The sequence below is a fragment of the Salmo salar genome, chromosome ssa09 (genome assembly GCF_905237065.1).
Source record: "Salmo salar chromosome ssa09, Ssal_v3.1, whole genome shotgun sequence".
NCBI classification, from domain to species: domain Eukaryota; kingdom Metazoa; phylum Chordata; class Actinopteri; order Salmoniformes; family Salmonidae; genus Salmo; species Salmo salar.
Genome location: NC_059450.1, coordinates 20033053 through 20056071, shown reverse-complemented (window position 1 = coordinate 20056071; position 23019 = coordinate 20033053). Strand labels below are relative to the sequence as shown.

At 41.7% G+C, this 23019-nt stretch overlaps 1 protein-coding gene across 3 annotated transcripts in view; it reads left to right on the top strand.

The window, feature by feature from the left end:
• The window catches only part of fsip1 (fibrous sheath interacting protein 1), a 65592-nt gene extending 48500 nt beyond the window's left edge, over nucleotides 1-17092 (top strand). For 2 of the 3 annotated variants that reach the window (XM_014210447.2, XM_014210446.2), the window contains exons 10-11: nucleotides 1795-1929; nucleotides 16661-17091. In XM_014210447.2, the coding sequence (XP_014065922.2) occupies nucleotides 1795-1929; nucleotides 16661-16903 (378 nt within the window). In that variant the 3' untranslated portion in view covers nucleotides 16904-17091. Of the gene's footprint in view, nucleotides 1-1794; nucleotides 1930-16660 lie in introns of all 3 variants that reach the window. The other variant, XM_014210449.2, reaches the window with a different exon arrangement.
• The last annotated feature ends 5927 nt before the right edge of the window (nucleotides 17093-23019 follow it).

Below are 23019 nucleotides of genomic sequence, written 5' to 3'. Positions count from 1 at the left end.
TTCTGACGATGGTTGTGATTTCTTGAAAGTAGGGCAGAATAAGCTGTCTTTTCCAAATTAATGGTCTGTCTTTCCCAACGATTTTTGAGAAAACATTTTTTAGAAACATGTAGTTAGTGGTGTGAATAAGGTAGTAAAACTAGACTTTAATTTGTATTTTGCCTAGTTGGGTCGGCGTGTTTCTCACTCAAGTGCACGAGAGCAACCTGATCCCACGGTGGTAGTCCGTTGTGAGTGAGTCTGAAGGGCTCTAATAACAACCACTTAAAAGAGACATCACACGGAGGTTGTCATCGTTTCCCTCAGGCTCAGGGAAACTACAGGGCATTTATAGGTGAAGCCACACACATGCCATGTGTTAAAAGAGGGCCTTTCTATGTTCAAATCTAAAATTGATCAAATAATCTCATAGTGCTTGATGATTTCGTGGACAGAAACGTGGATATCAATAGAATTGCGATTGACACTTATTCTGTTAAGTTTACTACTTATGGAAGTTGTTATGAGGTCTTATATCAGACATACATTTACAAAATGTGTGTAATGCGTCGTTACTGAGCTCTCAACTCTGAACTCAGCTTGTATATGAAATCATAAATGTGTCATAACAATTATTTACTTTTTTTGTTTTGTTGCAAAGAACAGTCCTCTCCCATAACCTACAATGAGCGAATCTCACTCAAAATGTCTATTTTTCATCATATTTCCATCAATTTCACATGATTAGATCATAAATAGTGCTGCATGTCAAGCTGACCAGAGGATATGGAGACTTTAACCGCGTATCACTGGTTAGACACACGAAGAACCCTGTGGTTGGCTACATCCTCTTAAAACCAACCATTATTTTACTTAGTTAGGTCTTAAATGTGCACTCATATATTTTAGGGGTTGGATTGTGACCTTACTACAGGTCATCTATTAGTCACTCAAAGCAGGAAAGAAAGACCTCTCCAGGACACCCTTTGGAACCTAAGTACAAGTGTATTTTCTGAAATATTTTGTACGATGTGTCAGAACCCATTGCTGTGAATCACCTTAATTATAATTTACAAGAAAGCACTGTAATGTAAACATTATAAACATATGTGATCTATGGATTTCTGGGGTAGATATCTGTCTCTATGGAGTCTAGACCTCATGATGATGCCTGCTCAGAGTTTCTCTCCTCTGTAACCAAGACCTACCTAGACCTATGTTCTACCCATGAAACAGATCCCATGGTCATGACAAGCTCTCGAGGCCTTCTCATTCATCAGCCCTGGATAGTCCTCCAGGCATGATTCATCCATTTCCTCCTGACCCATTTTCAACATTTGCTTTGGATGTAGCATACTGCAGTCTGTGTCCCCAGCTTACAAGTCCATGCCATAAATATGAGATTTATGTTGGACCCCATGAGAAGTGGAATGGGGTTATTCAGTTTCCTCAGCTCTTACGACGGTTTGGTTTCAACTCTCCTATGTCTCAGATTTTTTCCCATAAATCTAAAACATTGTACAGAAATCTGCCATTGGGATTCATTGCATTGTATTGTATTGATTACAGTGCATCATTACAGTGAAGTTCTACAGACAGACTAATTAGACTTTAGGATGATGGCATTTTTATACAATGTAGTTAGTTATTGGTTTAAGTGGAAGTCTTTTGATGGCTGTTTCCTCTGTGACAGTTTCAACTCTGCCTCATGGAAGTCCCCTCTGCTTTTATGGTCAAGTGAATGTCTCCTTCTACATGTGTGATGATTAGGGGTGTGTTCCTCATGAGAACATTACTGTCTGTTGTGTGTGTCAGGATCTGGAGGCTGGCTGGGACAGGTTACCAGGAGAGAAGGTCCTGCAGGATATAAGGGAGAAGAGAGGGCAGGAGAGGCGCCTCCAAGAGATCCAGCTGCAGCTAGAGCTGCTGGGCCAGGGCCAAGAAATGACTGTGAGTTCAAAGCAGCCACACACACACACCACAGCGCACACACACACACATTCATATACAGTCACTAATACACACATATGCTCAAAGTGGACAATTGACTCCACAGTGGGAATTCCACATGCAGAGATATGCATGCACACGCACTGACACAATTACATATAGTTTGTAGGGGAATTGAAAAGAGCCTTATCACTGCTGGCAAAAATGTCACAGGGCATTGGGCAATTAACCTTAGGTCAGATTAAGCATTACATTATACTGTAGGCAAGTCATTATTTTATTGCACTGTGCCTAGAGTTACAGGTAGCTGCCAAAATAAAGGAAACACTTGAGCCAATGAGGGATACCACACAGGTGTGGCCCCTGAGCAATTAAAACATCCCATCATGCTTAGGGTCATGTATAAAAATGCCCTGTTTCCCAATATTTTGGCTACCATGGCTAGAAGAGATCTCAGTGACTATAAAAGAGGGGTCTCAAAGGAGCATAGGAGGTTTAAAGGGTGTGTCAGTCACCAGATTTCAAACCAATTGAACACTTATGTGAGATTCTGGAGCGCCGCCTGAGAAAGCGGTTTCCACCACCATCAACAAAACACAAAATGATGGAATTGTTCGTGGAAGAATGGTGTCGCAGCCCTCCAATAGAGTTCCAGACACTTGTAGAATATATGCCAAGGTGCATTGAAGCTGTGCTGGAGGCTCGTGGTGCCCAACACCCTATTAAGACACTATGTTTTTTGTTTCCTTTATTTTGTCAGTTACCTGTAAATCCAATGACTTTACTTTTAATGCTGTATCACTTTTTAGGTCTTTAACGGCCTTATTTATGAATGCTGAACACATTTTACTCTTCATTTGGGAACTCGTTAATTCCATTGATTGTCTGTGCCCAAGGTTCCTTTTTAGTGTTTAATGGCTCACTGCAATTCTTCCCTCAAATTCTATTTCCCCAATGTCCCCTGGAAACAATTGAGCATGGCCTCGTTCTGGGACTCTGTAGAGTTAGAACCACAACTATTACAAATGGCAAAAATGCTGGTTTCTAGGGGCAAAAACGCGTGAACACAGGAATGTCCCTGCAACAAAGGGTGATGGATTTGTTTCCTCCATCCACTGACGTTTGTGACTTTCATTTATTGTGTAGCAAAAGAGGGCATCAGCCGTCGATTCAGTGATTTTGCCATGTCATTTTTCAAAGTGGCAGCTCTTTACAACCCCACACATTATGGCTTTCAATGGTACCTGCCTTATCACCATTTGGTAGTATGGATGTTTATTGTAGGTGTTACTTTTGGAGTCTATGAAATATGCCTTGATCTCATTTAGGGCTACCACTTTACCAACTGGTTGTACACTTTGCCATGGTGAACCACAACTCAACTTATCCATGCTTAATTAAAGCATCAGTAGATACTATTATGCTAAACAATTAAAGGTCCAATGCAGCCATTTTTATCTCAATATCAAATCATTTCTGGGTAACAATTAAGTACCTTGCAGTGATTGTTTTCAATTAAAATTGTCAAAAATAAACAAAAATAGCTTCATACCATTTCTCTAGCAAGAATTTTGCTAGGAGTGGTCTGAGTAGGAAGTGGAAAACTGAAAATTTGCTGTTATTGGCAGAGAGGTTTGGAACTCTCTTTCTTATTGGTCTATTAACTCATTTATTGCATGGTGATGTCACCATGGAAGGCCAAAACTCCATCCAACCAAAATAGGTGGACATTTCAGGCGGTCTTTCAGCTCTTACACTAAAAGGGCATTATCATAATTTTAACAATTTCACAGTATTATTCCAACCTATAGTGTGGATATACAGTACCAGTCAAAAGTTTGGACACACCTACTCATTCCATGGTTTTTCTATATTTTTACTATTTTCTACATTGTAGAATAATAGTGGAGACATCAAAACTAGGAAATAACACATATGGAATCATGTAGTAACCAACAAAGTGTTAAACAAATCAAAATATATTTTATATTTAAGATTCTTCAAAGTAGCCACCCTTTGCCTTGATGACAGCTTTGTTTCATAGTTTTAATGTCTTCATTATTATTCTACAACGTAGAACATAGTACAAATACAGAAAACCCTGGAATGACTGGTACTGTATATATAACACAGGAAAATCACTTTTTGACTGCACTAGGCCTCTAAGTTAACCATACTCTAAATTATATTATAAGATACAAAGTCTGTTTTTAGCCTCATTTTTGAGGAACAAATAGGATTTTATGTTAGCTAATTAAGGCCAAATCTTCTGGAGGATACTCTCATTATGAAAACCACCACCTAAACAACGACATGATTCTGTTCTCAGACTAGATTTATGTGTTCTACCTCTAGATTTACCCCTAAACTAATCAGAACCCACTCATTTAGATCTTGTAAGAGTATGGTTCTAGAGTTTGATTGTATTGGTCAGAAATAGAAGCAAGCGTATAGGGAGACTAGGTTCACAGCATTGACATGGTGAGTTTGCTTGGTCCAAACTCAGCTGAGTGCTTCATGTTGATGTTCCTGCAGCCTGGTTACAGCTCTTTTGGTACCAGACAATTGTGTCTGTCCTTAGGTCTTTATTTTGCCATCCATTCTGCATAGTTATTGCCCTGGTTAATGTGCCAGGAACAAGCCTGTAAAGAGAGGCAACATAAGCTTCATCTAGGGGACTAGGGATCCTGTAAAAACTGGGATAAATCAAAAACATAATTCTGCGTATGCTGCAATGAACGGGAAAAGATCTGCCTTCCAGATCAATAGATCCTAAATAAATTGCTTATAACTACCTGGAGCAGTAGCAGTGGTTTCTCTCCCAAGACTTTGTAGAGGGAGGAAAAGAGGTATGCTCTCTCATATTGTTTAGTCTTGAGTCTCTGGAATTCAGCACTTTTTGGAGAGGAGGAAAATCTTAAAAGCTTTGGTGAACTAAATTGTTGATGTAACTCACAGATTAATGACCAGAGACGACCTGTGTCCCGTCACATCACATTTGATGGAATTCATTGTGGTTGACAGAATTTTAGGTGATTTAGTCTTATCTGTATGGATCATGGAAACACACATTCACCCATTTTACTCCAATACAGTGCTATGTACAGGTAACTGCCAAAGTAAAGGAAACGCAAACAAAAAGTGTCTTAATGGGGCGTTGGGTCAGAACAGCTTTAATACACATTGGCATAGATTCTACAAGTGTCTAGAACTTTATTGGAGGGATGCAAGCGACACCATTCTTACTCCCATAAGTGTTCAGTTGGGTTGAGATCTGGTGACTGAGACAGGCATATGGTTTACATCATTTTTATGCTCATAACACTATTTCATGACTACTCATGCCCTGTGGATGGGCCATTGCCATCCTAAGGGGGCATAGCTATGTTAGCAAAAATAATGGCCAAACTAATGCCCTGCCCAGCATTTTTATAGATAACCCTATGCATGATAGGATGTTAATTGCAGATTTAACTCAGGAACCACACCTGTGTGGAAGCACCTGCTTTCAATATACTTTGTATCGCTCATTTACTCAAGTGTTTCCATTATTTTGGCATTTACTTGTATATGTCATATTTTTGCTTCCTACTTTTTTCTGGAATCAGATCTGAGGTTAGCTTTATTGGCGTCAGTGAAGCTTCCCTGTTCCAAATTCTCCTGAACCCCCAACTCCTCTCTCATCGAAGTCTTTCATTTCTCCCACCTTTTGTTCCCAATCTTGCTGGAATGCCTTTGTATCATGTTGATATACATGCACCTTTAAATATCGTCTCATTCATTTATTATGACCATCTATTTGGTCCATTGTGTGATGACCCCCCCCCCCCTCTCTGAGTTTCTCAGTAACAAAAACATAAAAAGTATACTTGTTGAGAAGTGATAACCCTGCTCTTTAGCTGTCTGCAACAGGTCAAGCTAAAATGTTATTCCCACACCCTCTTCTGGCTCTGTCCCAATATCAACAGTATGAATAAGCACAATCACAGAATTTACAGTAAGACAGGATACATCCAATGGGGCACTCCTCATTTTATCACTAATACATCATTAATACTGTCATTAGCCATTGTCTCAGATTTTATAAATGACAATCCAAAGGCCATGTTTATACACACACTTACACTTTTGATAAAAAATATTACATGTTAGATCTCTGTGAAGTATTGTTGTAGTTGATATATTTTTCACACAGTAGTTGTTGACTGACTAGTACAGGCTCAGACTGTGCTGATTAGAAAATAAGCCTGTCTTATGTGGAATGTGTTTGCTCTGGGCAGGTGGAGGTATGAGGGAAGGGAGTAGCTAGAGGCTATGGCTCTGACACATCGTGGGTGGAAGGCTGGCTCTGCTGTCAGAGACCTGTTATGCTCAGTATTCAGGTGGTTTAGTATATGGGCTCTTTGTTCTGACAATCTGGTAGTTTCATAACAGTTTTCCACATAAGAGCGGTCAAGCTGTCCAGAAAGGCCTGTTTGTCTGTGTCTGTGGGGAGGAAAGCACAGGAATGTGAATGACGGGTGCTGCTGCACACTGCACTGCTACACACCCTGGATGAGTATAAAAAAATTATTTTATATATATATATATATATATGTAATGTATGTATGTATGTATGTATGTATGTATGTATGTATGTATGTATGTATGTATGTATGTATGTATGTATGTATGTATGTATGTATGTATGTATGTATGTATGTATGTATGTATGTATGTCCCACAGTTGACAGTGCATGTCAGAGCAAAAACCAAGCCAAAAACCAAGCCATATATATATATATGTGTATATATATGTGTAAATATTTGTATGAACAGAACAAGATTCAACAACTGAGACATAAACTGAACAAGTTCCACAGACATGTGACTAACAGAAAAGGAATAATGTGTCCTTGAACAAAGGGGGGGGGGGTCAAAATCAAAAGTAACAGTCAGTATCTGGTGTGGCCACCAGCTGCATTAAGTACTGCAGTGCATCTCCTCCTCATGGACTGCACCAGATTTGCCAGTTCTTGCTGTGAGATGTTACCCCACTCTTCCACCAAGGTACCTGCAAGTTCCCGGACATTTCTGGGGGGAATGGCCCTAGCCCTCACCCTCCGATCCAGCAGGTTCCAGACGTGCTCAATGGGATTGAGATCCAGGTTCTTCGCTGGCCATGGCAGAACACTGACATTCCTGTCTTGCAGGAAATCACGCACAGAACGAGCAGTATGGCTGGTGGCATTGTCATGCTGGAGGGTCATGCCAGGATGAGCCTGCAGGAAGGTTACCACATGAGGGAGGAGGATGTCTTCCCTTTAACGCACAGTGTTGAGATTGCCTGCAATGACAACAAGCTCAGTCCGATGATGCTGTGACACCCCGCCCCAGACCATGACGGACCCTCCACCTCCAAATTGATCCCGCTCCAGAATACAGACCTTGGTGTAACACTCATTCCTTCGACGATAAACGCGAATCCAACCATCAGGCTAAACCGCGACTCGTCAGTGAAGAGCCCTTTTTGCCAGTCCTGTCTGGTCCAGTGACGGTGGGTTTGTGCCCATAGGTGACGTTGTTGCTGGTGATGTCGGGTGAGGACCTGCCTTACAACAGGCCTACAAGCCCTCAGTCCAGCCTCTCTCAGCCTATTGCGGACAGTCTGAGCATTGATGGAGGGATTGTGCGTTCCTGGTGTAACTCAGGCAGTTGTTTTTGCCATCCTGTACCTGTCCCGCAGGTGTGATGTTCAGATGTACCGATCCTGTGCAGTGTTGTTAAACGTGGTCTGCCACTGTGAGGACGATCAGCTGTCCGTCCTGTCTCCCTGTAGCGCTGTTTTAGGCGTCTCACAGTGCGGACATTGCAATTTATTGCCCTGGCCACATCTGCAAGTCCTCATGCCTCCTTGCAGGATGCCTAAGGCACGTTCACGCAGATGAGCAGGGACCCTGGGCATCTTTCTTTTGGTTTTTTTCAGAGTCAGTAGAAAGGCCTCTTTAGTGTCCTACGTTTTCATAACTGTGACCTTAATTGCATACCGTCTGTAAGCTGTTAGTGTCTTAACGACAATTCCACAGGTGCATGTTCATTAATTGTTTATGGTTCATTGAACAAGCATGGGAAACAGTGTTTAAACCCTTTACAATGAAGATATTTGGATTTTTACAAATTATCTTTGAAGGACAGAGTCCTGAAAATATATATAATTCTGTTGATGTGCCCTTGAGCAAGGCACCCTAATTGCTCCTGTAAGTTGCTCTGGATAGGAGCATCTGCTAAATTACTAAAATGTTGGAGGGGAGGATTCTCCCTGAATCTAATTCTGACTAAATCAGAGTGGGTTTGTTTTGGGCTCTGGCCAAGTGGCCACTGCCTGCCACTGGGCGAGACATCTAATGAAAGATTTAATGGAGCACTTTACCATTTAGCAGAAATTAATCATATTTCCATAAAGACTCTCCTGCCGGAGTGTGAATAAGGCTTACTCACCCTTGTATTCACACCCAAAATACTACAGTTCTATAGTTCAACCGTCCTTCTGGTCATTATGTATACCTGTAGCTGTAAACCCACTTGAAGCATTTCGCTACACTCGCAATAACATCTGCTAACCATTTGTATGTGACCAATAGAATTTGATTTGACATTTATCCAAGTCAGGTCAAAGTGCATGTGTCATAATCTCACTAAACGAGTGCCTTGTCATACTGAGCCATCCCTCAGCAGCCCTCTACTGATGAAGACCAGAAGAGGGCTCCCTGTTGTATCTTATCTGTTGGACTTACAGAAGCAAGTAGGGTTAAGTTCCTTGCTCAAGCGCACATCAACAGATTTTTCACCTAGTTGGCTTGGGGATTAAAATGGCTACCCAGACTATCCCCCCCCCCCCCCCACACACACATACACACTGCTGCTACTCTCTGTTATTGTCTATGCTTAGCCACTTTAATACCCTACCCTCATGTACATAGTTACCTCAGTTACCTCGACACCGGTACCGATACCCCCTGTATATAGCCCCGCTATTGTTATTTACTGCTGCTCTTTAATTATTTGTTTTTCTTATCTCTTACTTTATTATTATTTGTATTTTTAGGTATTTTTAGGTATTTTCTTAAAACTGCATTGTTGGTTAAGGGCTTGTAAGTAAGCATTTCACTGTAAGGTCTACACCTGTTTTATTCGGCGCATGTGACAATTATTTTGTTGATTTGATTCAAACCAGTTGACCTTTTGTTTACTGGCCCAACGCTATCCGCTAGGATATCCCAGACCTAACCTTATCCCCAGGCTAAGTTGGCCTTAGTGGGAGTGACCATATAATTATATGGGAGGGAACTTATTGAGTAAAGCATTTGTCCTCATTTAATTTTAGCGAGTCACACATCCCTCCCTTTATTAGAGTAGCATTGGCCACAGGTTACTTTGGCTGAAGAAAAAAGTGGAGGTTTGTGACTGAAGCCTGTGACCTTGTAACTTGAGCAGTCCACAATGTGGGAAGCTAGCACCGAACCCTGCGTGTACAGGATCTCAACAGTGAGCCCTCCGAGGTGATGTAGTCCAGGCTGGGATGGGGTGGGCTGGCCTGGGCTAGGTGAGGTTGGAGGTAGGGGGTGGCTGGAGAGTTTGAGGGGTGTTGAAAGATGCAACTCCAGTGGGCCACCTGTGTGAAGGGGAAGCTATGATCTGTTGACAGCTGACGTTGTTGTTTGTTTGAAAAACTTGAACGCAAGGAAGAATTTGACTTACCTGGATGGCGGATGACACATTGGTGGGTGCTTATATTTGTCCTGTTTGTCCAATGATCTTAGAGTTACAGTGCTATACAATACAAGTACATGGGGATGACTGATTTTACAGTGTATCAACTAGCCCTGTAAGGTAGAGCTTTGATATGTCTTTCACTTTCTTTTATAAAGTGTGAGAAAAAGAGTTGCGGATGGTATTTCACTGTGACAATGTTTAATGAGATAGAAATAGATATTATAACACCTATATCATTAGGAGAGGCAGTCACTAATCATCTGAATCCAGGGTCTCCTCTTACTCGCAATTCAAATTCGACAATAAACAAATTTACCACTTCCCGAATTTACCCTGCAAGTGTAATATATGCATGGCCAAGGTTCAGCTGGTGTTATATGGATTTTGTTATATGAATTTTGAAAGGTTTAGAATATTTGACTGTCTGAAATGAATTATATGGGTCTGTCTGGTGTGCATGTGGTGCAACCAGAGTTGGGAACATGGAGAGATGTCAGTCGGTCTGTCCGTCTCTCTGTCTGGCCCAGCCTCATTAGGATTCTGTAACAACCGCCAGACATATGGCCTGGATCTATACTCCATGTCTCGTTCTAATCCTTCAGACCTCCAAGTCTTCCCTTCTCTAGAATATAGTTGATCCTCGGCAGCATCACATTTATGTAGAAGTATTTTTGTTCTTCGTAGTTGATGTCTTTATAGCCCATACACTATCAGAATTTTGCAATTTTCTTTCCACAGTGTTACGTACAAATTGATTAGAAAGTTGTAGTTCATGTTTTTTTTTCATTGTGCCATTGGCAGCTTCAGTCAGAAACTAGATCAAGAAATCTGTCACCTCTGCCTTATATTTCACATGTCCGTGTGGAGGTTGTATCGCTGTGAGGAAGCTGACCACAACGGGTCCGCAATTGCCCACTTCCTGACTGGCTCAGAGTTGGTCAAAAGCAAACATGTATTATTAACTTTTATTTATTCAGGGTAGCCCAATTGAGACCAGGGTCTTATTCCCAGTGGTGCCCTGAGTTCATTTCTTATTTTTTTTACAAACAGGAAGAAACATCTGCATTACAAAAAAAAACAAGAAGAGTACAAATAACCACAAGGCACAACCTCAACAAAATGTCAGCAAATAAACCATTACAATCAATCAAAACAACTACAATCCTCACTGAGTTCATTCAACACCAGAGTCCTAAACTGCTCTAGCTGTCACGCCCTGACCTTAGAGAGACATTTTATTTCCTCTAGTTTGGTTAGGTCAGGGTGTGATGTGGGGTGGGCAATCTAGTTTTTGTATTTCTTTGTGTTTGGCCGAGTATGGTTCCTAATCAGAGGCAGCTGTCTATCGTTGTCTCTGATTGGGAATCATACTTAGGCAGCCTTTTCCCCACCTGTGTTTGTGGGTAATTATTATTTCTGTGAGTGTTTTGTGTGCACCACAGTTGCGTCACGTTTATTACTGTTTATTGTTTTGTTCGGTTATCTTCAAATAAAGAATGTGGAATTACCGGCACGCTGCGCCTTGGCTGATTTATGACAGGGAGTTTGAGGACAGTGAACGTGACACTAGCGGCACCAGGGAATCATGATGTAAGGAATTTTGTAGGTTATTCCAAAAATGGGGGGCACTAAAACTAAAGAGGGATTTACCTAAATTGGTCGAGACCAGAGAGACCTCAAGAGTTAAACAAACCTTTTGATACAAGATGTAGTGGTAATTATTAAATCTGTCACCTGTGATAAAGCGAAAGGTGCTATGGTAGACGCCATCGAAAGGTTTAAGAGTAGAGGCTGTTGTAATCTGGTACATGGTGTCACCATAGTCAAGAACTGGCAGGAAAGTTGACTGTACAATCTGCTTCCTGCTATTTAAGGAGAGGGGACAAGATCCATTTTTTAGAAAGAAGCCCCCTTCAAATCTTGGATTTTTAACTAGCTTATCCATATGTTTTTTAAACGTTGTCTTTATCAATCCAAATGCCCAGATATTTCTAGGCGGGAACCCGATCGATGAGAGAACCATCTAATGAATAAAGATGTAGTTCATCTGAAACATGTTTGAGAAATTAGAAAACAACATATATTTAGTCTTGCCCACCTTAAGTACAAGTTTTAAACTGACCAGGGCTTTCTGTAAGGCAACAAAGTCGCATTGCAGCTGTAACAGCCTGGTCAACATACATAATATTGTGCCATAAATGTTTCCCAGCTCACTCCCCAGAGCGTTCAAACGGATTGTCTCACAAAGACATTCATTCTCCAGGCTGTCCTTTTCCCAACGGAACCAGCGTTTGATTGCTTTGCTCTGCATTACAAATGCCCAAGCAGGCCTGACGGCCTTATTCCCCACTCAATGATAACCCTGTGAGAGAGTGCAGTCCCAAAACACAGCACCTCATTGAAACAAGTCACTTTTCATTTCTTTTGGATAGGGTTCCTCACTTTCCTGTCAACGCAGCACTTTCTCTGTTTGCTGGAATGTGGTCTCTGGGCTGCTGGACGGCATCCCAGAAGCCCCGGCTGCAGCACAGGCCTTAACGAGTGGGTGCTGTGGAGAGCAGACTGGGCAGAGACAGACTAGTTAGAGACACACTAGGCAGAGACAGACTGGGTACAGACTTGGCAAAGAGACTGGGCAGTGACAGACAGGGGAACATACATCAGTCACCCAGCAACACCACCGGCCCGCATGGCAGAGGGGCATCTAGGGTCAGCCGCTCCGTCGGATCAGAGCACTTTGTTATAGCCATTAAGGCTTCTCTCTCTCCATAGGGGAAGCTCACATGTGCTTCCCATGTCCAACGCACATGGTATTGGTAAGCCTAGAGCCAGAGGTACCCATTACTGCAGGCTGACCATGGAGTGTGTTTTATTGCCTCATCCATGAGCACTCAAACGCTAACGTGCTTGTAATTGACCGATGGCGATGTGTTTTAATTACAATGGTTTCAAGTTGAAGTAATGGCTCATTTACAGTCCAGCACATGTATTTCTAGTCACTGTCGTTCCCTCATGGCCCTTATCTTTTAGTGTGTGAGTCAAACACACCAGTCAAAAAATGATAGTGTAGACGGGTTGAGAGAAAGGTTAAGTGTGTAATGTTTTACTTAGTGTTATCACCATATATTCTGTACACACCATCAAGAGGCCCTAAGCCAGGGCCAGGAACATGCCCCATGCATCCTCGCCCCTCAGTGCAGGGGTTTCCTCAGGGCCCCTTAGCCATGCTAGGGTTGAAGGTCAAGTCCACAGGCGGAGCAGCATGGGGTGCTTAATGCATGGGGTAGGGCAGGAATGTGTCCGTGGAGTGTACACCTATGGCCGTTGTCAGCAGGGAAAAGACGATATGCTGTGCGGGTAATTACAGGGGTCGTAAATGAGTAACACCGCCCACCCTGTAATGGCCTAAAGCATTGGTATTCAAAGTTGGGGTCGTGGGGGAATGGCAGTGGTGTTGCCAAATAAAAATGAGGAGTACAGATTATTTTATGGGACAATATACAAACGTTTTGAGAAAGATAATTTGATTTTATTGAGTAAATGTATTTATTGGTTCTCTTCATTTTTATTTGAGAGATTCAAATGTAAGGAATTTAAGGTTATTTGTTGGTGTGAACATTTTTATTTGGCGATTTGTAAGGTTGTGTCATTAGATGTGGGGTGGGCAGAATTTCTAGTGAAAAAACAAATGGGGTCTCGGCTGAAAAAGTTTGAATACCACTGGCCTAAAGGGGGTCATTTAAGCAATAAGGCCTGAGGAGGTGTGGAACATGGCCAATCTACCACAGCTAAGGGCTGTTCTTATGCACAACGTAACGCGCGCGGAGTTGGCCATATACCACAAACCCCTGAGGTGCCTTATTGCTATAATAAACTGGTTACCAACGTAATTGGATCAGTAAATAGTAATTGTTTGTCATACCCGTGGTATACTTAAGCATTAAGGCACGAGGAGGTATGGTATATGGCCAAAATGCCACGTCTAAGGGCTGTTCTTAAGCACAACGCAACACAGAGCGCCTGGATACAGCACTTAGCCGTGGTATATTGGCTATATACCACAAATCCCTGAGGTGCCTTATTGCTATTATCAATTGGTTACCAACGTAATTAAAAATACATGTTTTGTCATACCTGTGGTATGCGATATACCATAGCTGTCAGCCAATCAGCATTCAGTACTCGAACCACCCAGTTTATAAAGTCTGATATACCACGGCTTTTAGCCAATGAGCATTCATGGCTCTAACCACCTGGTTTATAATACATTTTAGAGGACGTTCAACATACACAGGTAAGCTGAGGGAGAGACATCTAGCAAGCAACTGGGTCATGAGGGGCTGGTGAGTTTCAAAGGCTGGAAAGAGAAGGGACATTGATGAGCGATTAGGCCGTGTTCCCATTACGAGATATCAAGGAGAGTTTAAGGAGCGGGGTAGCGAAAGAGAATTCAACTTTTCAATTCGCATTACATTCTTGCCTTACCTATCATTGTGGCTAGACATTTTTGGTCCGCACCTCAAATTGAACTTAAATATCCCAGTAGCGAACTGCCAGTAAGCACAAACTGTTCAACAATGACAAAAACTTTTCTTCCAAAACATATTACATATTGAATAATGCAGCCAAACCATATTACTCTCTTGAATAATGCAAACAATTCACAAGCTGTACAGTTGAAGTCGGAAGTTTACATACACCTTAGCCAAATACATTTAAACTCAGTTTTTCACAATTCCTGACATTTAATCCTAGTAAAAATTCCCTGTCTTAGGTCAGTTAGGGTCACCACATTATTTAAATAATGTGAAATGTCAAAATAATAGTAGAGAGAATTATTTATTTCAGCTTTTATTTCTTTCATCACATTCCCAGTGGGTCAGAAGTTTACATACACTCAATTAGTATTTGGTAGCATTGCAATTCAATTGTTTAACTTGGGTCAAACGTTTCGAGTAGCCTTCCACAAGCTTCCCACAATAAGTTGGGTGAATTTTGGCCCATCTCTCCTGACAGAGCTGTTGTAACTGAGTCAGGTTTGTAGGCCTCCTTGCTCGCACAAGCTTTTTCAGATCTGCCCACAAATGTTCTATGGGATTGAGGTCAGGGCTTTGTGATGGCCACTCCAATACCTTGACTTTGTTGTCCTTAAGCCATTTTGCCACAACTTTGGAAGTATGCTTGGGGTCATTGTCCATTTGGAAGACCCATTCACGACCAAGCTTTAACTTCCTGACTGATGTCTTGAGATGTTGCTTCAATATATCCACATCATTTTCCTACCTCATGATGCCATCTATTTTGTGAAGTGCACCAGTCCCTCCTGCAGCAAAGCACCCCCACAACATGATGCTGCCACCCCTGTGCTTCACGGTTGGGATGGTGTTCTTCGGCTTGCAAGCCTCCCCCTTTTCCCTCCAAACATAATGATGGTCATTATGGCCAAACAGTTCTATTTTTGTTTCATCAGACCAGAGGACATTTCTCCAAAAAGTATGAAATTTGTCCCCATGTGCAGTTGCAAACCGTAGTCTGGCTTTTTTTATGGCGGTTTTGGAGCAGTGGCTTCTTCCTTGCTGAGCGGCCTTTCAGGTTATGTCGATATAGGACTCGTTTTACTGTGGATATATATACTTTTGTACCTGTTTCCTCCAGCATCTTCACATGGTCCTTTGCTGTTGTTCTGGGATTGATTTGCACTTTTCGCACCAAAGTACGTTCATCTCTAGGAGACAGAACGCGTCTCTTTCCTGAGCGGTATGACGGTGTCATACTTGCGTACTATTGTTTGTATAGATGAACGTGGTACCTTCAGGGGTTTGGAAATTGCTCCCAAGGATGAACCAGACATGTGGAGGTCTACAATTTTTTTGCTGAGGTCTTGGCTGATTTCTTTTGATTTTCCCATGATGTCAAGCAAAGAGGCACTGAGTTTGAAGGTAGGCCTTGAAATACATCCACAGGTACACCTCCAATTGACTCAAATGATGTCAATTAGCCTATCAGAAGCTTCTAAAGCCATGACATTTTCTGGAATTTTCCAAGCTGTTTAAAGGCACAGTCAACTTAGTGTATGTAAACTTCTGACCTACTGGAATTGTGAATTATAGTGAATTATAAGTGAAATAATCTGTCTGTAAACAATTGTTGGAAAAATTACTTGTGTCATGCACAAAGTAGATGTCCACAACTATAGTTTGTTAACAAGAAATGTGTGGAGTGGTTGAAAAGCGAGTTTTAATGACTCCAACCTAAGTATAAACTTCCGACTTCAACTGTACATGCATATGATACGTCTAACACAATACATTAATTCGACCTGGTGAAAATCAGTTTTTGGGACCTTACTTGCTTACCACTTTTTCCATGTGCTTTCGTCCTTCACAGAAAAGGATGACCTCTTCCTAAATATTTGGTCAAATTATGCATTTTTAAAGATGGTTTCCAAGAAATAAGGTTATCCTCAACTTACCCCTTTTGCTCAACTTACCCCACTTTGAAAATGAATCCTCATTGTTAAGTTAAGAAAAAGAGCCTTGCTAATACAGAAGTTGCCAAACAGTTGACATTTGATTTCTGTCATTTGTGTAACCCATTTCTGTGCATTGGCTATCTCCTTGAACGCCCTGCATTTCCAAAAGGCTCTTGAAAAACAACCTCTCGTCCAACTAGAAGTGTTTTAGGCAACTGGAAATTTGTTTAGTTGGATTGTCCAACTATTTTGTGGGACGCAGTCCCGCCAAGCACAGAGACGTCTGTGGCAGGTTCATTTATCATCTTGAAATACCACTGCTATCAATGGTAGAGCATTTTCATCAGAGCTTATCGGAACCAAGTCATCGGCCTATTGAACAATGACTGCAGTAGGAATACTGCTGGGAAGTGATCTTAGACATCTTCAGTGTTTCTTGTTCAGTATAGTATTTTGTCTCTCTGTCTTTGTCACTGTCTCTCTCTCTCTTGCCCTCTCTTTTTCTAGTTTGACAAACCAATACTACTGGAGGAGCAGCTAATGACTCTGTTGGAGGAGTATGAGATATCACAGAGCTGGGGACATGGTCTGGGGACAAGGGACACATCACCCAGGGACAACTCTGATACGGAGAGCCTGCCGGACAGCACCCCCCGTCTCTCTGACTATATCCTGTCAGAGTTGCTTAAAGATGCATACACCACCAGCTTTAGCCAGTTGGACAAAGCCACCACTATGTGTTCACCATAGGGTATTAATACATATGTTGGGTGTGACAAATATAGAAATGTGTATATTTACTGTGCATTCGGGAAAGTATTCAGAACCCCTTTTTCCACATTTTATTACATTACAGCCTTATACTAAAATGGATGAAATACGTGTTTTGCCTCATCAATCTACATACAATACCCCATAATGACAAAGCAAAAACAGTTTTTTTTTATTATTTTGCAAATGTATATTTATAAAAAAAATAAAACACATTTACATAAGTATGCAGACCCTTTACTCAGTACTTTGTTTAAGCACCTTTGGCAGCAATTACAGCCTCGAGTCTTCTTGGGTAGGACGCTACAAGCTTGGCACACCTGTATTTGGGGAGTTTCTCCTATTCTTCTCTGCAGATCCTCTCAAGCTCTTTCAGGTTGGATGGGTAGCGTTCCTGCACAGCTATTTTCAGGTCTCTCCAGAGATGTTCGCTCGGGTTCAAGTCCAGGCTCTGGCTGGGCCACCTAAGGACATTCAGAGACTTGTCCCGAAGCCTCTCCTGCGTTGTCTTGGCTGTGTGCTTAGTGTCATTGTCCTGTTGGAAGGTGAACCTTCGCCCCAGTCTGAGGTCCTGAGTGCTCTGGAGAAGGTTTTCATCAAGGATCTCTCTGTACTTTGGTCCTTTCATCTTTCCATCGATCCTGACTAGTCTCCCAGCCCCTGCCGCTGAAAAACATCCCCACAGCTTGATGCTGCCCCCACCATGCTTCACCGTAGGAATGGTGCCAGATTTCCTCCAGACTTGACGCTTGGCATTCAGGCCAAAGAGTTCAATCATCAGACCAGAGAATCTTGTTTCTCATGGTCTGAGAGTCCTTTAGGTGCCTTTTGGCCAACTCCAATCATGGAATGTGCCTTTTACTGAGGCGTGGCTTCCGTCTGGCCGCTCTACAATAAAGGCCTGATTCGTGGAGTGCTGCAGAGATGGTTGTCTTTATGGAAAGTTCTTCCATCTCCACAGAGGAACTCTGGAGCTCTGTCAGAGTGACCATCGGGTTCTTGGTCACCTCCCTGACCAAGGCTCTTCTCCCCGATTGCTCAGTTTGACCGGGCGGACAGCTCTAGGAAGAGTCTTGGTGGTTCCAAACGTCTTCCATTTAAGAATGATGGAGGCCACTGTGTTCTTGGGGACCTTCAATGCTGCATAACTATTTTGGTACCCTTCCCTAGACCTGTGGCTCGACACAATCCTGTCTCGGAGCGCTACGGACAATGCCTTCGACCTCATGGCTTGTTTTTTGCTCTGACCTGCACTGTCAACTGTGGGACCTTATATAGACAGGTGTGTGCCTTTCCAAATCATGTCCAATCAATTGAATTTACCACAGTTGGACTCCAAGTTGTAGAAACTTCTCAAGGATGATCAATGTAAACAGGATGCACCTGTGCTCAATTTCGAGTCTCATAGCAAAGGGTCTGAATATCTATGTAAATAAGATATTTCCGTTTTTTTTTAATTATACATTTGCCCAAATTTCTAAAAACATGTTTTCGCTTTGTCATTATGGGCTATTGTGAGTAGATTGAGGGCAAAAACAACATTTTAATTCATTTAAGAATAATGCTGTAACGTAACAAAATGTGGAAAAAGGAAGGGGTCTGAATACTTTCCGAATACGCTGTGTATGGTTATATGGTGCAAACAACCAGGCCTGCGGTCATGTCACCAGAAGGGCAGCAAAATGGATTTCTTCCAGACACTCTCCCACACCAACTAACACACAATGCCTGTATGAATCACTGAGTCTTGTTAAACTGTGTAGTGTATAATCATAAGAATATAGAGAAATAACCATATTATACAAGTATTTTGATGTTTGTCAAGGTTTTATACAATGTCTTAAGATTTCCTAAAAAGCGTGATACATTATGAAACATTTAAACCTGTAACAAATGTTTTAATCGCTCTATTGTGCCTTTTTACAATGATTGCTCCCCTAGGTCTGTATATTCTACTTGAGTATTTCCATTTATTTACACTTTCCTGTAGCTCCAAATGAGGTGTCAGAACAGTAGGAGAGCCCATTGTATTAACCCTGCTAATGTAGATGAGAACAGACCGTTTCTGGTCTCTTTAAACTTAACAACGGATTTATTTGACACAATGTACTACATGCATAACCATTTAGCTGTGAGCAGTTGGAGTGTGGGCCTGTTGGACAGACAGACCCCCAGGAACCAAACTGCCCAATGATTTCACTACAACAGTTTCACTCCAATTCACTTAGTCAATCTATATGTGCAGTTGAAGTCGGAAGTTTACATACACTTAGGTTGGAGTCATTAAAACTCGTTTTCAACCACTCCACAAATTTCTTGTTAACAAACTATAGTTTTGGCAAGTCGGTTAGGACATATACTTTGTGCATGACAAGTAATTTTGCCAACAATTGTTTACAGACAAATTATTTCACTTATAATTCACTGTATCACAATTCCAGTTTGTCAGAAGTTTACATACACTATGTTGACTGTACTTTTAAACCGCTTGGAAAATTCCAGAAAATGATCTCATGGCTTTAGAAGCTTCTGATAGGCTAATTGACATCATTTGAGTCAGTTGGAGGTGTACCTGTGGATGTATTTCAAGGCCTACCTTCAAACTCAGTGCCTCTTTGCTTGATATCATGGGAAAATTAAAAGAAATCAGCCAAGACCTCAGCAAAAAAACTGTAGACCTCCACATGTCTAGTTCATCCTTGGGAGCAATTTTCAAACGCCTGAAGGCACCACGTTCATCTGTACAAACAATAGTACGCAAGTATAAACCCCATGGGACCACGCAGCCGTCATACCGCTCAGGAAGGAGACACGTTCTGTGTCCTAGAGATGAACGTATTTTGGTGCGAAATGTGCAAATCAATGCCAGAACAACAGCAAAGGACCTTGTGAAGATGCTGGAGGAAACAGGTACAAAAGTATCAATATCCACAGTGAAACGAGTCCTATATCGACATAACCTGAAAGGCCGCTCAGCAAGGAAGAATCCAAAACCGCCATAAAAAAGCCAGACTACGGTTTGAAACTGCACATGGGGACAAAAACACCATCCCAACCGTGAAGCACGTGGGTGGCAGCATCATGTTGTGGGTGTGCTTTGCTGCAGGAGGGACTGGTGCACTTCACAAAATACAGGGCATCATGAGGCAGGAAAATTCTGTGGATATATTGAAGCAACATCTCAAGACATCAGTCAGGAAGTTAAAGCTTGGTTGTGAATGGGTCTTCCAAATGGACAATGACCCCAAGCATACTTCCAAAGTTGTGGCAAAATGGCTTAAGGACAACAAAGTATTGGAGTGGCCATCACAAAGCCCTGACCTCAATCCCATAGAAAATTTGTGGGCAGAACTGAAAAAGCTTGTGCGAGCAAGGAGGCCTACAAACCTGACTCAGTTACACAAGCTCTGTCAGGAGGAATGGGCCAAAATTCACCCAACTTATTGTGGGAAGCTTGTGGAAGGCTACCCGAAATGTTTAACCCAAGTCAAACAATTTAAAGGCAATGCTACCAAATACTAATTGAGTGTATGTAAACTTCTGACCCACTGGGAATGTGATGAAAGAAATAAAAGCTGAAATAAATCATTCTCTCTACTATTATTCTGACATTTCACATTCTTAAAATAAAGTGGTGATCCTAACTGACCTAAGACAAGGAACTTTTACTAGGATTAAATGTCAGGAATTGTGAAAAACTGAGTTTTAATGTATTTGGCTATGGTGTATGTAAACTTCCGACTTCAACTGTATCTGCAGGGACACAGATGTTCTAATCTATCAAATCATTATTGCAGTTATTGGCAGAATACTACGGTTCAATCAGAGTGATTTGAGGAGCCAATGATGTCCTCTAGGTATGGTCTGTTTACCTTCATTCCATAACAATGAGGTCAACTCTGAGGTTAAGGGAGCAGTAGCAAGCTGGGGCTGTCTGGATTTGGATTTGGCATGAACTTGCAGTGTTGCCATTCGCTGTCAGAGATGTGCCCTGGTAAATGACTGAATCAACATTCTATTTGTAGACAATAGAAAGTACAAGCTCAGTGTCTCTTCTACAAAAGCCAAACAGCAAAGGCTGTAGGTCTGTGTGGAATGCCTCAGATAGGTGTGGCTGTAAGCTATTTGAGGTTTCATTCACTGGGCAATTCCAAGAAAAATAGACAGTGCTATGTGGGTTATATTGTGTAATAGCTCTACATTAGTAATAGTATTCTAATGGTGGCACACATTCCCATAACACAGTCATTTAGAAGGCTTTTGGTGCTAAAGTCCTATGGCTCCTGAGCAATGTTCACTCAAAAAAAAATTCAGCTTTGAGAAAATGTCAGGTCTGCTGAGTGCAAACTTGAACATTGTGAGCATTCTGTGTGGTGTTCAATGACTACATTCCATGAGACTTAAAAAATAGAAAATACATCCAGGGCTTGACATAAACCTGTTCAGGAGGTGACTTAAAATGTTATGTTTGATGCAATAAACCACTTTACAAAATAAATGCGTTATTATTCCCATATCATTATTACAGACAAATTATGCTACGCACTGCCTATTGGTTACTTACCTTATTCAAAACCGTCTCAAAATACAACACTTCCCCTAAGACATAAAATAGGTTTTTACCTGATTTGCCTTTCAAAAATGGATAGAAATACACACGTTTTGTGCTCTTGTTGGAAGCAACCACTCCCCTATTGTTGACACAAAATGAGCTATAACTTCTTACTACTCGAAAGTCATCTTTATTCTCGCTCAGAAAACTCCCATGGCTTATTTTTCAAATTGTCATGTTTCGTTTCTAAATGTCTGCGCAAGAGTGAAGGTTTCCTGCAAGAGAGTAACGGTTAATGTAATTTGATGTTAATTATTTGACTAGGCTACCTGTATTTGACATTGTTTTGTTATTTCGCTGAACACTAGATGGTTTAATTTTATTTTTGGCAGTGAAACGAGGCTACTCGGGCGAGAGAAAAAACTCACCCAAATGTATAGCCCAGTTGGAAAACTATTAATGTAGTGTTTAAAAAAAAGAATGGGAATCACATTTTTATTTGGCGTACGCCTGATGGCATTGCGCGTACCCCTGGGGGCTTGCATACCTCAGTGGCCAAGTCAATAAAAATAGCAGCACAACATTGCTTAGAATCAATGGCAATGGTGACATCATTAAGGACCTTTTAAGGTTGCAGTGACACATCCATAACCTGAGTGGGAACCAGAGTGCATACCAGAGAGAATACTATAGACATCAAGAAAGCCAGTCAGTTGATTATTAACAACACTTTTGATGAACAGGGCAAAATAGAAATAGGTCTATAACAGTTAGGATCAGCTTGATCTTCCCCTTTAAATAAAGGATGAACCGTGGCTGCCTTGCAAGCAATAGGAACCTCCCCAGGAAGGAGAGACAGGCTTGGCGATGATAGGGGCAGCAACCTTAAAGAAGAAAGGGTCTAAAATATCTGACCCAGATGGTTTTTTTGGGGTCAAGTTTTATGAGCTCGTTTTGCACCTCATGACTGCCTGCAGGGAGAAACTTTGTAGCGGGGTAGGGGAAAAAGAGGGAGAAGTATCGGGGATAGTCACATTAGAAGGAGTGGTAGATGAGGAAATATGGGACGGGCAAGGAGGCATGGCTGAGTCAAATAGGAATCATGACTTAAGAGCTCAGCTATGTGCTTCTTATCAGTAACAACCACATCATCAACATGAAGGGACATGGTTAGCTGTGATGAGGAGGTTTTATTATCCAGGTCTTTAACCGTTTCCAGAACTTCTTGTGAGAGAACTGCCCCTTAAAGTAACTAACGTTGGCCTTCCAGATAACCTGAGTGGACGTATTTCTCATTTGCCTGAACGAGAGCCAGTCAGCTTGAGTATGCGTGTGCCGAGCGTTTCGCCAAATGCAATTCTTGAGGTGGAGTAACTCTGGTCGAACCAGGGGCTGAACCTGTTTTTAATTCTCCTTTTCTTTATGGGGGCGTTTGTTAAAACCTGTTGGGGATCTTATCCCGATATCGGGATTCATTGTCAAGAGACCAGGGCGGGAAATTCAAAAACGGCAAGAATCTAATAATTTCAATTTCTCAAACAAT